Raw genomic sequence first — 17,037 nt, 5'->3', positions numbered from 1 at the left:
GAAGCCACATCGTTTTCACTGTCTCTGTGGAACTGTGTTTTTTTGTCTGCTTTCCTGTGTGTTAGTGCAGTTTTGTACATTCATGTGGCTTAAACCTGTTGAGTGATAATCTCGGGAAGGGAGAGGGAGGGGCAGGTGTATCTGGCCAGGACTACAATATGCATACTTTTGTTTTCTGCTTTACAAGTCCTTGATAGGGTGCCTGGGTGGCTCAGTTGGTTAAACAACTACCTTTGGCGTGGGTCGTGATCCCAGGGTCCTGGGATTGAGTCCTGCATCTTTTTTTTTTTTTTTAAAGATTTTATTTATTTATTTGACAGAAATCACAAGTAGATGGAGAGGCAGGCAGAGAGAGAGAGAGGGAAGCAGGCTCCCTGCTGAGCAGAGAGCCTGATGCAGGACTCGATCCCAGGACCCTGAGATCACGACCTGAGCCGAAGGCAGCGGCTTAACCCATTGAACCACCCAGGCGCCCCGAGTCCTGCATCAGGCTCCCAGCTTCATGTGGAGTCTGCTTTTCCTCCGACCTTCTCCCGTCTCATGCTCTCTTTCACTCTCTCTCAAATAAATAAATAAAATCTTAAAAAAAAAAGTCCTTGAAAGTCAGGATTGAAGGCCACCATCTTTTGATTCTGAGAAACAGAAAACCTCATTAAACAGAATGTCCTACTCCATAAACTGTTTCTCGAATGGGTGAGAATATGTTGAGGCGATGAGACAGGGGAAGGGAAATAGTGGTCTATTTTCCAACTATTTGAAAGTCAGTTTCTCTTTTTTATTAGGAACTAACCACAAAAATATCCAGCAGCGAGGATTTTTAGGCATCATCTGTTTTTAAACTGTTGATGGGTTTCACTCAGAAGTTGGTTGACTAGATCTTTCCTCCCTGTAGTCTGTCACTGAGCTAACCTGGTAGCAGCCACTACAGGTGATAGAAAACACCTGGATGGAAAATAACAGGTCTGCTTATTACTCCTCCTGAAACTCAAACTGAACTAGAGCAGAACATTCTATGTGGCAGATTTAAAACCTCCCTGAGTAAACCTGAACAAGCAACCATTTTATTTTGTTCCAGTAGGGTGGGTGAGGGATTGAAAATTAAGAGACATGGACTCCACACTAAACTCTACCTCAAATCTCACCTCTCTGAGCGTCATGTATTTATTTATACAGGGAAAGGATTGAATTGTGGCTGGTAGTTTTCAAACTGCTCTCCTCAGAGTTCTAGTGGTTCCGTGAATTCCCTTCAGGGAAAGGGAGGCAGAGTTTTAAGAGTGGTGCTGGCCACACCACAAGCTTTGAGCAGAGACGTCACAGTTTCCTTCTTCTACACAATGGACTTGTGTATAAAGCATCTGATTGAAGAAAAAAAAAATGCTTCTTATTATATAAGAAATAATTAAAAGCCCTCACTTACCTGGATATTTAAAGAAGCTGATTTTGGGGAGGCAGCAGTTCTCACATTTCATGAGTCTGCAAAGTCGAGAATGGGAGTACTCCAGGATACTTTTGCATGGAGATGGCTCTTGGGTAGGAGCCATCTTAAATTTATTTATTTATTTTGATAACAACTGTGTTACTTAGCTATTATACTAACTGCTTTAATTTCTTATCTTTGTGGCACCTTGACCCAATGTTTCTGGGAGTTGTCCATTGGCTGTCTTGGCCTGGTGATTTTTTAATGGAACATGCAGTAAAGCCAAGAAAGGAATTCTTAGGATTTCACTTACATTTAAACATGTGCTTTTAATGGTCAGCTAGTCATTAAGGTAATCATTCAATCTTCCTTCACCCTCCAGCATTCTTTTTGTTTGTTTTGTTTTTTATTTTATTGTATTTTTTTTGTTTTTTGTTTTTTTTTTAGTCAGGGGAGCGAATGTATTTCTAGGACGGTAAGAATAGACCAGAGTTGATTTCTTTTGCCAGAGCCATCTGGGAAAACTAGCCCCCTGGCTCCCATCCATTCCTCTCAAGTTTCCTTGGAGCTTGAGATTTTTTATAGGTAAGAATCATGATTTCTCCTTTGTTTCACAAAGGCCTTTCTTCATCTGTCGTTATGAAGGAATGAGACCTTCCACACAAGAAGACCTTTAATCATGTGTACACACCTTCTAACACACCCTTCAACCATTTGGGATTCTTTTGAACCAAGAACTCAACCAAAGCAGTGGCTTTCAGTCCTTAACACTTTATAGGTACCTTACATATACTGATTTTTCTCATCCAAAGAATGGAGACTATTGGAAATCAGTATATCTGAATTTTGTTGATCAAAATGTAACATTGATATCCAATTTTTCATTTTTATTTAAGTTTAATTTAGCTTACTGTTTATTTATTTGAGAGAGCATGTGTGTGTGAGTGGGGATGGGGAGGGACAGAGGAGAGGGAGAGAGAGAATCTTAGGCTCATTCTACATTCTACTGATGGTGTGGTTAAGAGGACTGAGGTCCTGAGGCGCCTGGGTGGCTCAGTGGGAGGTGCCTGAGGTACCTCCGGATCTTGACTCAGGTCATGATTTCACGGTTATGAGGTCAAGCCCCACATCAGGCTCTGGGCTGAGTGTGGAATCTGCTTAATCTCTTTCCCTCTCTCTCTCTCTCCCTCTCTCTGCCCTCTGCACCCTCTGAGGGTGCAGGTGCACTCTTTCCTCTTAAAAACAAAACAAGAGGACAGATATCCCGAAGGGTCCCATAGAATGAAGAGGATAGCTCAGTGATAGGCATTTGCTCTATAAGAATGACACAGAGCAGGTACACTGGAGTATATTAGTACCTTGTCAATTAGCCTGTTGAAATGCTACAAGTTGTAGCTGCTTTTCTTGAGCAGAACACACGTGAGGAGAACTGAAACATTGGATGATGCTGATGGGTAGTCAGTTTAATGGTGACTGATAATCAGTCCTAAAGTGACAGGATCGTAAATTGGTCTTTCCATCCACTTCTAACTACAATATTCTTATTTGTTCATCATATTTTCCATCTGTTTTCTGTCTTTCTTTGGCATGTACTACAGGTTACTAACTTACTATCTGTATTGGAACACATCTTATTAATTGTGTCACATGCTACAGGTTTATTTATTAGTGATACTTCACACATCCCGTGTGCCAAACCTGCTACATAATTTGCAGGATCTGGAGCAAAATGAAAATGTAAGGCCCTTTGTTAAAAAATAGTTCAGAATTTCAATTATTAAGAATTTCAAGACACCAATGACAGAGCATTAAAGTAGGCACTGAGGCCACCTGAGTATGGGGCTCTGTGTGCCTGCATAGTCACAGACACACCAAATTTACCCTGCCTGTGAGTTTCACCTGCATAATATGAGCCCAAAGCATTCTTATTGTTTATGCTTAATACTTCTGATGAGTTCCTCCATTACCATAGCATAATGAAACGGTCTCAAATAATTCAGCAAATTCACATAGCAGAACTTGTCTATATTACTCCAAAGACAGTGTTCATGCCATATAACCAGTGTGTTCTTTTGAAGTACCACTTTGAACAGGTCATTCCTATGTTCAAGACCTTCAGTATTTACCCAGTAATTAACAAAGTGTACAAGCTTTCTCTTAACAAATCAGCTATACAGTTTGGATTCACATCCTGAAGTCCAGCTTCTTTTCCAAATCACGAGTTACTGATGATGATGATGATGATGATGATGACGACCATGAGGGATGAGATGGACGATGCCATCTTCAATTAACCACCTTTATCTATTTCACCCATCCCCCATCTCCTGCCCCTCTGGCAATCACCAGTTTGTTCTCTATATTTAATAGCCTGATTTTAAAAAAAGTCTGACTTTGTTTACCTCTTTTCTTCTTTTTTTTCCTTTAAAAAATTCATCTTAAAGAGGAATTTTTTTTTTAAGAGGAAATTTTTTTTATTAAAGAATAATCGAGCCTTGATTGGGATCTGAAATCTCTTCTGACTTTACCATGCACATTTGAGTTCATCTGTACCAATTGCTTCTCTTATCATTTTCATTGCATAAGAACAAATCTTTTCTAGTAAACAAGAACAATGTCCTGACAATTCTTTCTTTTTTGGAGTTAGCCTGTTAATATTTGCTGTGCTATTGTGAGTGGTTAGAAAAATCACCACGGGTAATTTTAATAATGTTTTTCGAATAACATTTTGAAATTTTCCCTTAAAGGATGCCAACAGGAACCACTTGAGAAAAAAAATTTTTTTTTCTGGAGATTTGAAACTTTTTTTTAAAAAATAGATTTTATTTATTTATTTGACAGACAGAGATCACAAGTAGGCAGAGAGGCAGGCAGAGAGAAAGGAGGAAGCAGGCTCCCTGCTGAGCAGAGAGCCCGATGCGGGGCTCGATCTCAGGACCCCAAGATCATGACCTGAGCTGAAGGCAGAGGCTCCAACCCACTGAGCCACCCAGGCGCCCCCTTGAAACTTTTTCAGTTGCTAAGGAAGTCAGCTCTGAAACGTTGGGGTTACATATACTTTTGCTTACCAAAAGTTCTTTATCTTTTTCATGATTTATTGAATCTTTCCTATCTACAGTGTACTGTTTTACCAGTTACCTGGAGATGTTCTGTTCTTCACTTGGTTTTGCAGGCTTTTCAGGTGGCCCATTGGGCTCTAGCTCCTCTCTCTTCTAGAGAGTTGTGAAGGCATTTATGCCTCTCATACCATCCTCAAAATCCCAAGCACCCCTCATTAAATCAGCCTGAGGTTCTGCCCAGATGCTTGATGGAAGCGTAATTAAGGGTCATTGGAAAATGGGTCTAAAATATGCTAATAACCAGGGTTGCTCACGAGACTCTTGGCAATCAATCTTACTCAGCACCTTTCACAAATATCTGCGTATCCAGAATTTGAATAATCTCAAACTTGAAATAAACAGGGATTTATTTTTTTTAAAGATTTTATTTATTTATTTGACAGACAGAGATGACAAGTAGTCAGAGAGGCAGGCAGAGAGAGAGGAGGAAGCAGGCTCCCCACTGAGCAGAGAGCCCGATGTGGGGCTCGATCCCAGGACCCTGGGATCATGACCCGAGCCGAAGACAGAGGCTTTAACCCACTGAGCCACCCAGGCGCCCCTAAACAGGGATTTTTTTTTTTTTTTTGTGGTATACCATAAGATAATAATAATAAAAAGTAATGAGACAAAAGAAAGTTCTAAAGTTTCCTTCTTGATAGATAAAATGTGGTTACCCTCATCTTTTTAACTTCAGATACACCGAATCAGTTTTCCCACGTTGCCAGAATATCTTCCCCTCCAACCATTTTTGATAAATAGCAATTTACCGAACTTGCATTCTTCAGAATGTCAGCTACTGGTGACAGCTAATTTTCACAACTTGTTATTAGACTATCCATAGATGTGTTATCTTTGAAAGGTGATTAAGAAGAGAAATTCACTAATTACCATTTACAATTATCTAGAAAATTCTTTTAAATATGTTTGACATAATACATTAACAGTGAAAGGAAAGCAAATGTGTACATGATAAGCACAGAATACAATTAATTTGATAATTTGAGAAATGTGCCTTTTTTGTTTAGGGGAATTGTCATCCAGATCTTGAGTAAGGTATGAAATCCGAAAGTAACCCTTTACCTTATCAGATTTATAATAAGAGAATAATGAAGGCATTTATAAAAAAATATTTTTTTTTATTTATTAGCTAGAGAAAGAAAACATGGGGGGGAGGGGCAGAGGGAAAGGGAAAAGCAAGCTCCCTGCTGAATGGGGACCCCAACCTCATGGGGCTCGATTCCAGGGCCCCAAGAGCATGACCTGAGCTGAAGGTAGATGCTTAACCAACTGAGCCACCCAAGTGCCCCATGAAGGCATTTTTGAGGATATTTTTATGTATATGACCAAGGAATGGCAAGTTTTGTATTACTTCAGGAGATTTAAATAAGCTTGTTGCTATAGAATAAAAGTGGTTAAGCCTTATTAAAATGCATATACTACAGTAAATGTTTGGAGAACATCATATTAGAATATCATGAAAAATGGGAGGAAGAAAGGGGAATAGTTTTATATATGTGTCTAAAATTTCTATCTACAGTCTTGAAAATTAGAAATTTTAAGTGCATTTCTTTCAAATAGATGTTAATTATGCATTAACAGTATACATGCATGAATTTACATATATATGTCTATGTATATATATGTCTATGTTATTTCATATATACATACCCATACATACTGGGATATCTACATAGAGACATGACTCTATGGATGAGTTAATGTTTCATTTTATGCATATACTATTATAGTGTTTCTTGACCAGTGCTTGGTCACAAGCATTAGGAAAGCTTAGAAGGATGCTATGCAAGAAAACCGTGAAATAGTACGACTTCAAGTCAACTGAGTAGAAAGCTTAGTTCCCTTACGAGCATAGAAGGCTCTGTTGGTGACCTCACCTAAGTTCTGTTGCCAGTGCTCAGGACAGACCTCCAGATCCAAGTTTGCCATGTGGCAAGTAGTCAAGTTCACTAGGTAGTCTTGAAAATTTGCAGAACTCGCTGAACTGCCTTCTTTTGAAATGTCTTGCCCACACATGGATCAAAAGGCAGAACACCCTCTTCCAACAGAAAACTAAGGCTCATTTTTAGTACTCCTAAATACCACAACACAGCATTTTGAAAACATATTCCTTAGTACCAAGGGATGTTTAGCATAGGGTAGAAACATGAACACACGGATATCGTGCAGAATCTTTTTACCCAGTCTTCCAAAGCAGAATGGCCTCTCTCACTCTGAGGCAATGACTTGTAAATCCATCTGTTTACAGTATTCAGAATTTATTGCATGTGTTTGATTCAAATGAACGTGAACCAAGCAAAATCAGCATGGTCTGTCTGCCAAGCCCTGTCAGTGGCCTGGTGAAGAGATGAATGTGAGTCTATCTAAGAATATGAGCTTGTACATGTGCTCCATGGTGGAAATAGCTCCTTTGTTAGAAAAATTCCTACAAACTGATGCCTAGAATGCCTTTCTCTGCCCACTTGAATTCTGTCAGCTCTTCAATGCCCGGTTCAATTCTTCTCTGATCTGTATCTTCAACAAGCTCTCAGGCCTCCAGTGTCCTCTCCCTTTCCACTTTAAAGCTGTCGAACACTGTTATAACAGTTTTATGGGCCTATATCTCATTTTTCTTAATGGCGTTTAAACTTCAGAAAGGAATCCACGTTTCTTTTATTTCTTCCAAAGCACTTAACACATTGCTAAGAATAAACACACTCCGAAGTGTACCATGTCCTCCCTACCTTTATGTGTCCTTGTGCCAATCACAGGAGATAGATAATGATGTTATTCTGGGGAAACTGGGAGCCCTGAGCTGGAATCCCAGCCAAGCTGGGACACTTTCTCTTGGGGAAAGCTTGGACCCCGATTTCATTAGTCCTGTTTCTCATCTCCGAGATGGGGATAACCATAGTTGCTACCTTGCTGGACTTTTTGGTGATTCTGTGGGATGAGGGGCATCAGGAGTGCCCAGTAGGTGGCAAGTATTGAGTATATGTTAGCTGCCCGTCACATTTTACAGGTGAGAACGCTTGGTTGGGATCCATACGTCCTTTAACTCTCCTAAGAGCAGACAGCTAGTGTGTGACAGAGCCAAGCTTCAAACCCATGTCTCATTGACGAGACACAGATCATAGAATTGAATAGAACGTAGTTGTATTTAGGGGAGAGAGATCCCTTTTTGCCTCTTACAACAGAGACACCCCAGCTAACCTGGGCTCGCTCTCTCAGCACAGCGCTGCTGGAGCAGGTCTCAGGCTAGAATTCACCCCTGCACCCTCTCAGGCTGAGGCATAACTTGGTCTTCTGAAGCTGGACACCAGGGTCCTCACATTCGGTCTCAAATGTGTGTCTGAATTCTCTCCCACTTGTTTACCAAGAACAGTGACCACTCTTTGCACATCTCATCATCTGATGGGCAATGGGCTGGCTTCCTGAGTGGTTTTGCCTGGAAATACCTTGTCTTTTCTCAGCTTTGTAATTTGGAGACTCAGGCTTAAAAATTGAAGTCAGCACTATTAGTACTACTGCTATTAATAACAGTTCCTATTTATAGTGCTCTTACTGTTTGCCATGGATACGTTACATGTGTTATGACTAAAGTACTGCATGCATTGTTTCCCGTAAAACACGGGATAACCCCATGACAGAGCGATTAGTATCTCCATTTCATAGATGACACAACTGAGCTTCCAACCATTACGGCCACCAGCATCTCCTTTAAAAAAAAACAAAAAACAAAAAACAAAACTCAAAACAAAAAACAGGTGTTTTGAATCATCGCTTCCAGTATTAGGATGATTTTAAATAATGCTACCAGTCTAATTATGGAGTTCTATTATCTAAGAGGCCTATAGTCCTTGTTTCTAGTCTCTGTGCATGAAAGTAGCTTCCAACCTCTGCAACTTCCTTCCAATTACTCAGTGCTATTTTAGGAACAGTAAGAGTTCTGACTTGGAGTCCATTTAAATTAGTAAAAAAAAAAAATTTTTTTTTTTTTAAACAACAGTGTTTACTAAGAAAAGGCTTCTCACTCTTCTGATCCCTTTGATCAGGAAGGGCTCATGAGTACAAGTCTTGATTACATTTGCCTTCAAGACCAGTTTTGAAATGTCTTTCATTTACTTGAGCAATACATTGGTTGCCTAATCATACTATCCAACTGAAAGCAAGAGGAAAATAGAGTCAGTTTAACCTAACCCAAAGAAGGAACATGTTTCCTGGGATGAGAATGTGTCAAAGACAGCATAGCGTGTCCTGACTCCCCTGTGTCATCAGGGCTGTATCATGTGTTGTGGGTAAATTATCTATTTTGTAAGTTAGGCCAAAGTGTGCTCTTTCAGCTAACTGTGAAAGCACTCTCGAAAGCCCATGAAACCTTATTATTCTAATTACCAACACAAGGGCTTGATAAATGAATCATGAGGCCAGGTATTATTGCCATTAAATAGATCTCACTCAATTATTTATCCCTGGGTCTGGGGTTACAGAACAGGGAGCTGTGCATACTGTACCAGGGCTGGCTGGAGCTCCAAGACCTGGAGACTGGATTACAGACTTGGCAGGCAGCTTTTGTTGAATGCAATTCAAGGGAGTGACACACATTTTTCAGTCAGACATTTGGACAGTTTGAAGCCAATGGATATTCAAAGTTTATCCACAAAATCTTATTCATTTTATTTGTGAAAAAAAAAATCCCTTAAATTATCCAGATTCTTACAAATGGGTAGGAAGATGAATTACCTTTAGGAAAAGCATAGACGTTTTCTTGCTTTTCAGTTTTCAGAAGTTCTGTTCTTTTATTTTCTTGGATTCTGATGTCTGTAATGGGCAGGTTTGTGTGATAAATATCAGTCAGTGCTCATTTCCATATTGGATAGTTTCTTTTTTTATCTTATTCCTAATAGCACAGTGAAAGATGTTGTCTTCTGGTTAAGAAATCTGTTATTGGAGAGGATGGCATTAGGAGGCACGAGGTTTTTGTTGTTGTTCTCGTCATTGTTTTTCTTGTTTCCTGAAATCATGCAACTCATCGCAAAGGTTAGCCTGGAAAATAGTGTTAAGAGATGTTCTGTCACTGAGTCACCAATTTCTTCCTGTGCAATGTCCCTTCTTCTAGGCCAGCAAGCTGCAAAATATATCACTTATATCCCAAGAGCATCCTATAAGGAAGTTCAAGAATCTGTTCTTGCTAAAAAAAAAAAAAAAAAAAAATTACTTTCTTCCCACCCTGTAACCCCTGGCTTTGTTTTAACATCACCCCCCTAGACTTCTGGTGAGTTGAGTCCTGTACTTACTTTGGCAAGAGTGGGCAATGGGGAACAGAAGGAGCTAGAATGATTCTTCAGGGATCTTTCTGGTATAAAACTTGGGGAAGGTTATTTAGAGAACTGAGGAGGTGGGTAAGGCATTAGGACAGAGAAGAAATTTCTACCTGAGACTACGTGGAGTTGAGCGAAGTCCAGATTTTTATCTGAAAATCAATGTCAGAATATGTATGTTGAGGGTGGGGCGGGTTAGTACTTGGGAGAGAAATAGGAAAGTATGCCTAGCATCAGGAAAACTTGTCAGTTGAAGAAACAAATGATAAAACCTTGTTTAGATTGCTATATTTATAATATAGCAAGGAAAAGAAAGCCATATTTATAATAACTGACAAAAACCTTATGAATGCCGTGTAAATAGGTTTTGATATTATTAGATGAATTTATGATTAATTTTGTGGTGATTGTAATTTGGTTATAACCCTGACTTGCCTCTCTCTCTTAAATCTTGCTAGTTTAATGATCCTATAATATAATCATCAGTTCACAAAATTAAAACGCTTGTCAGAAATATGAAGTAGAATAGCTATTTCTTTACACTTATGGCTTTTGAGAGAAGTCATGTTTTCTAATTGGCCACTCATCTAGAAAGTGATGTAACTCTCAAAAAACAAGCCGAGCATCTTTTAAATTATCTGCTAAATATCCAGAGTAGCAGATAGGCCTATAAAGTAGGCACTTTACATTTGAAAAACAAATTTTGATTTTACTACTAGGAAGAATGTTTGATTCTCTATTTACATGTGTTTATTAGAATGGAGTGATGTGATGACGCCCGTGTATACTTGGTTGTACGAATTTCAACATTTTTGATGCCAAATAATGGAATTATGGTCAGTTTCATTATAACACCATGTGTGGGTTCCTAAAACCCACCACACTGTGCAAAATAAGGCAATGAAAACCACAGGGCTCATAAGAAAACGGGGGCCAGAGGAATAATACTCAGAAATATCATCAATGACACATTGACAAAGATGGGTAGAAAATGGCGGCCAACAGTTTACACAAAATTTACATTATGCTTAAATTGTTCTGTAACGCGTCAATCATGTTAAAACAGATTTTCAGTTCTGAACCAACTGTTAGAAGAAAATCCACTGTGTAATAATCCCTCCAACACTTCCACACTTTCCATCTCCCCTTCTTTTTACCACTAGGCGAGCAGGGACGTCGTCGCTCACCCTCTAGTTTGTGTGTTGAGGAGTCTTGACCTGCTAAAGGCCATGAAGTAACTGAGGGAAACTGTGCAGATCGTGCTTGTGTGTGTAAGTGCTGGGCATGCATGGTTTCTTCTGAGAAACAGGAACCTGAATGTGTGTACAGAGAGGGTCAAAAGACAGGCAAGGTCACAGAGACAAATCACAGAAGACGGGTTAGAATTCAAGTTAGAGTCAAGTTGAGTTTAGTTCAACATTGTATAAATGTCTGTGAGGTAGGTGCCATGCTCACTCCTGCCGTATCATTTCTAGAAAATGTTAATACTTAAATGAGATATGTTTTCTTCATTGCATGGATGGGGAAACCCAGCCACGAGAGCTCAGTTTGTATTTTTTGATATGGCTTCATTAAACATTTTAGAATGTGTAGAATGTTTTAGAAACCATTTTCAAGTTAATCTTCATAGCTCAGAGATGATGTCAAATGTCAGGGCCAGTCTAGTAACCCTTCCCATTTCCAGGGGTCTAGTAAGTTTTCTTTTCTTCTTTTTTCTTTTCCTTTCTTTTCTTTTCTCTTCTTTTTTTCCCCATTTTTTCATTTTAAAAAATATTTTATTTATATATTTTTTTAAGAGAGATGGGGAGAGAGAGAGAACGCACATGAAAGAGGTGAGGGTTAGAGAAGCAGACTCCCCTCCGAATTGGGAGCTAGATGCTGGGCTCTGTCCTGGGACTCTGGAATCATGACCTGAGTCGAAGGCAGACACAACCAACTGAGCCCACCCAAGGGATCCCTGTCCTATTAAGTTTCTGGGAAGACTCATGTAGAAGGTACAATCCCAAAGTTTAGGAGGGACTTTGCTTCAGAGCATTAGTTAATGTGGAAAATACAATTATTGGATACTCCCCTCTCTATGTGTATCTCAAGTATGCCTCTCGGCTCCACTTCCAAAAGGTTTAGGTTTATTAAGCACCTCTTCTGCTCAAAGTAGTGGTCGGTGCTGTGGGGGATACAGAAGGACAAGATCCTGTCCCTGCCATCAAGTAACTCACTGAAGGGTTCTGTTTGATGACTGAAGAGAATCTACTCCATTGCCCTTGTGTTTTTATGGCAGCATCTGGGTGGGGGCAGAGACGCAGGTGGGTGAGGAGGCCCCATTGTGGAGTTACTGGCTAAGTCAGCAGGTATGTATTGGGTTCTGATCACTGGGCGTTATAAAATCATGAGTTTAGCACTGTCACTAATTTACTTTGTATGTTAATAAGCTTATTTATAGTCCTATGTTGAAGGGTCTTACTCTGTAAAATCACACATTCCAGGGACCATTCAGCTGACAACGTTGCAACTGTGGAAAGGCAGTCCAGATTTGGGTTCTTCTGGACGATGCCCTCTACAGCCCCTAAAATGTCAAGACAATCCTGGGCCACCTCTGTTCATAAAATTCTTTTCTCATATCCAATACACAACAACAGCAAAATCGGCCAAAGTTACAAAACTGCAGTACATTTAACATTGACCATTTTGCTGAGTTCATGGTTTTCTACACACACACACAGACACTAACGTGACTGCTATAAATGTGTAACTATTTGGGAATAATGTTAAGGTTTATTTTTGAGGCTCTTTTGGATTGTGAAGCTCAAAGTATTCCTTTCCTTTCCCTTCTTCCCTCAACCCCACTTGCTGATTGCTCTGTTTCAAATCATAACTGGTTTTATGAGATTAAACACCAGGTCTGTAAAGTGTGTTCTATGTCAGTTTGTCCTAAACTCTTTGACTTTTTTTTTTTTTAAGAGTTTTAAAATAAACATTCTGACTGCCAGAATCTGAAGTCAACTTTGGATTCAATTTTATATGTGGTAGAAATGAAAAGAACTAGCATTCTCTATTTTGACACTTAGCATAAATTCCTTGCTTTTTCATGACTCCAGCTGATTAATAATAATAAATGAGCTTAAAATATCTTATTCTTCCTGGCCAGAATTTAAAAAGCTTAAACATCTATTACAAGCCCTGAGCTTGAAATAGAGCTTAAATTAAAGTGCTAAGGTTCTAGAAGAAATAAGGCTGCAAACCTAATAAAATGAAATGTCCATTATCTCTCTTCCATGATTCTCAACTATCCCTCCTTTACCCTTATTTTGTTTTATTTTCTCAGGGAAGCAAAAAAATTTGTGAGTGAAAATGAAGGAGCCCTTGGGAAAGGGAAAGGAAAGCGGTGGTTTGCATTTAAGATGATGATGGCCAAGGTAAGCGTTTTCACAGCTCAGTTTAGTTGACCCCATGCATTCTCAATGGCAGCCATATTGATTCCAGGAGGGAGAAAAATTGGTTCTGTTATAAAGAGGGAAAATGTGTTACATTTTCTATGTATGAAACATGTACACACGTAAAGTAAATACACAGTATATCTATGGTAATAAAATTTGGGGCAGGATGTGATTCAGAAAATAAACAAAAAAAGCCCCAAAATACTACTTAAAGGAGTTAAAATGAAAAATAAGCTGAGAAACATTGATTTATGGCAGAGGATTTACCTGTGTGATTTTTCTCACCCCTAAATGGCAAAGACTGTGCCCTTTGATTTTTATTCCCTGATAGTGAAGGGGTTCTGGGTTAAAGTTTCTTTCTCAAATGTCTACAAGTTTTAGGCCATATACCTCTTCTCTATAAGGAACGTCAACTACAAATTGAGTAGAACATGAGAAAAAAAAGTCAGTGATATACCAATATAAACAGATTCTTGGAAAAGATAGAGAAGAAAGTAACATTTATTTAGTATATACTAGATGCAAAGCACTGAACTGAATCCTTCAATTAAGTTATCACATATTTAATTCTCAAAGCAAAGTAGGTATGCAGGCATTATTATCTCCCTTTACAATTGTAACCCCACTTGTAAGCTAAATGCATTTCCATACAATGGGGTTTTGTGAATAAAATTCATATATCTTAAATAGGAAATAGAGATAGAAAGATTTATGACACATGTCAGGGATTCATTTTGCCTGTTCTTATCATTTAACTGAATAAAATCATATAATATTTATACTTTTGTTTCTGCCTTCTTTGATGCAATATGATATTCATGAGATACATTCATGTTGTGGCCACTCTAGTTCATTTTTATCAGTGTGTTGTCCTCCATCGTATGAAGGCACCACAATTTGTTCATTCTCTTGTAGATGGGCATTTGGGTTGTCTCTAGTTGGGGCAATCTTTTGAACTTCAGACTTGTCTCACACTGTTATTTGGGGCTTACATGCCTGTCCATCTCACGTGTTCTCTCAGGATAATGCACACTTACGTGAAGTTATGCACCCCGTTTCCATTCTTCCATGTGGTCCTTTGGTCCTCTTGACCATGGATGACCCAGCATTGTGGAATAAAATAGAACGAAGGTCTTTTATAAAAACTGTGAATCTTTTTCTTCCTCCCTTTCTGGGATACTCTGCCTTTCCATTTAATCAGCCGCTCGACTTGTACCAGAATGAAAATTGTCCTATGTTGTAACACTTACCATCCTGTGTTGAAGTCTCTTTTTTTTTTTTTTTTTAAAGATTTTTTTTTTTTTTAAGATTTTATTTATTTGACAGAGAGAAATCACAAGTAGATGGAGAGGCAGGCAGAGAGAGAGAGAGAGAGGGAAGCAGGCTCCCTGCTGAGCAGAGAGCCTGATGCGGGACTCGATCCCAGGACCCTGAGATCATGACCTGAGCTGCAGGCAGTGGCTTAACCCACTGAGCCACCCAGGCGCCCCTGTGTTGAAGTCTCTTGTTTATGTTCAGCTTACTCTAGTAGATCCAGCAGCCCTTCAAGGCAGGAGTTGTGTTTTACTCATATTTCATCAATTTCTTCATGCAATGAATGAGTATTTAATTAAATACATACAATTTGCTGATCGCCTAATACCGGGTGCGAACTCAGTCCCTTATTTTTGAGCAGAATACACAGATCTGTCTCAGCCTATTGACTATAAAACAGGGGATGCATCAAAGTTGTTTTAATTGAATTGGTGTGGGGGGTGAGTGAGGAGCAGGGAGGCAAGTAAAACCTACTGTTTTCCCTTTTGACAAAAAGCATTATGTGGCACCAGAGAAATCTTTCCAAGCTCATTGTCTTGCGATATTTTGGGTTGGGGGCGAAGGATAAACCTCTTGGCAAACAAGAGGCCGGGTTTTACTGTTGTATTTGGCTTTCTTTTCAGAAATGGGCAAAATTTCTTCGTGATTTTGAAAACTTCAAAGCTGCCTGCGTGCCTTGGGAAAATAAAATCAAGGCGATTGAAAGTAAGTGCTCATGAGGTCTCATTAGATGAGAAGGTTGTTTCATAAACTTCCCAGATGCCTTTCTCAGTTTCTATACTATTCGGAAGGTTAAAAACAAGAAAACAAACAAAAATAACCATTTTGTACATTTTGTTTGTTTACTGTGAAAATTTGCGAGCACTTCCCAGTCACAGCATTGGAGACTCTGCTCTCCTTTTTTATGTTAGACCCAAATATTCTCATTCTGACCTTTTCTCTTCTGTACAGGGAAGTCAGTCTGGTGTCCGATGACACTGAGTCATGTATCATGAGGAAGGCAGTGATTTTATATTGGCAATGAATATGGCATTGAAAATACATATTCTTGTGAGAGACAGTAATCAAAATGAACAATATCTAAAAAGAATGAAGAAATCTTAAAGCCTCATTTTCAAATCTGAAGTAGAATAAGTAATCATCATCCAGGAACTTGCTATGTGAACATCGTATTGTGCCTTCATTTGATATGGTATTTCTAGGGTACAGAATATACTCCATCGAAAGCCCATTTAGGACAGTGCTCTAGGCTTAGAATAAGGCAAGTAAAAATTTTAAAATATTGTAAATGTAATAAAGAATTTTTTAAACCTATAAAGGAAAAAATAAAACATAAAAAGAATATAAGAAGAGTAAAGAATATAAAGAAAAAGGGATAATATCTGAAACAATTCTGAGCATGATCTTGCCATATTTTGGTTTCTAAGGGTTTTGACTAAGATTTGATTTTTCCTCCCTGACTTCTCAGATCAGGAGGCAGGTTTTCCTGCTGGTTAAATGTGGCATTGCATAATTGAAATGGAGGCTCCGTGGGGAGATAACACAGTGGATGGATATTTCGCGGACATGATTGGGCACGTTTTAGGAGTGCCTCTCCTCCGTCTTCTGTCTCTCATTATCAGGTGGCAATGAATTAAAAATACATCAGTTAATTAATTGCACTTCCTCCCACAGATTGCTGTTGCGTGCTGTCATTGCTTTATTTTCCTCCGTAACACTTGCTATCTAAAATACTGTGTATTTAATTTAGTTTTTAAATGTAATTTCATTTCATTTTATTTTATGTCTACTTCTTCTGGTAGACTACGAAAGCAGAGGTTTGGTTTGGTTTACTCCTGGATCACCAGACCGAAAATTTGCTTGACTTGAATAAATATGCATTGAATAAAATTAAATAGTAGATGTCCTTCAAATGTTTGCCATTCTGGGAAATGCGAAAAAGAATTTAGACCCACCAGGGAAGAACAGACACCGTGGAATCCTTAAGTTCCAAGCGTGCAGCTCAAATGTGGTACCTTGAGAGGCACTGAGGAACAGAAAGCCATTTGGAACATTAAGGTCTTGATACAATGGAAAGAACTCTGGATTTGGTTCTTTGCTTTGCTGTTCAACTCTTGGGCAGTCATCTGGGCCTCGGTCTGTTCATCTTTGAGATGATAGAGTTGAATCTTGATAGTCATGAGATGTAGCCTAAGAAATTTATAATAATGAGAGTTAAAATATGTACATTTGCAGATTATTTATTTGGAAGGTCCACTGTCTAGCTTGTTTCAGTAATAATGTCCTGCCCACCTGTGTTGCAGTGGCTTATCTTGAGTGGGATAGAAACAATGGACTTATTTTTCTTGCCAGGAAGCTCACACAGGAATGAGTGACAGTACGACCACCATCCAGCGTGTGTGTGTTACTGAGGGAAAGACAGATCGAGAGCCATTCAGTTATACTTTTAGTTA

The 17,037-nt window shown here is 39.0% G+C and overlaps 1 protein-coding gene across 1 annotated transcript in view; it reads left to right on the top strand.

Moving 5' to 3' along the window:
• The window catches only part of TMC1 (transmembrane channel like 1), a 384,878-nt gene that overhangs the window by 298,027 nt on the left and 69,814 nt on the right, over positions 1-17,037 (top strand). Inside the window, exons 12-13 of the mRNA XM_059411859.1 lie at positions 13,159-13,249; positions 15,208-15,289. Coding sequence (XP_059267842.1) covers positions 13,159-13,249; positions 15,208-15,289 — 173 coding nt within the window. The remainder of the gene's footprint in view (positions 1-13,158; positions 13,250-15,207; positions 15,290-17,037) is intronic.

The sequence above is a fragment of the Mustela nigripes genome, chromosome 9 (assembly GCF_022355385.1).
Source record: "Mustela nigripes isolate SB6536 chromosome 9, MUSNIG.SB6536, whole genome shotgun sequence".
NCBI classification, from domain to species: Eukaryota; Metazoa; Chordata; class Mammalia; order Carnivora; family Mustelidae; genus Mustela; species Mustela nigripes.
This window is presented reverse-complemented; position numbering and strand designations above follow the sequence as displayed.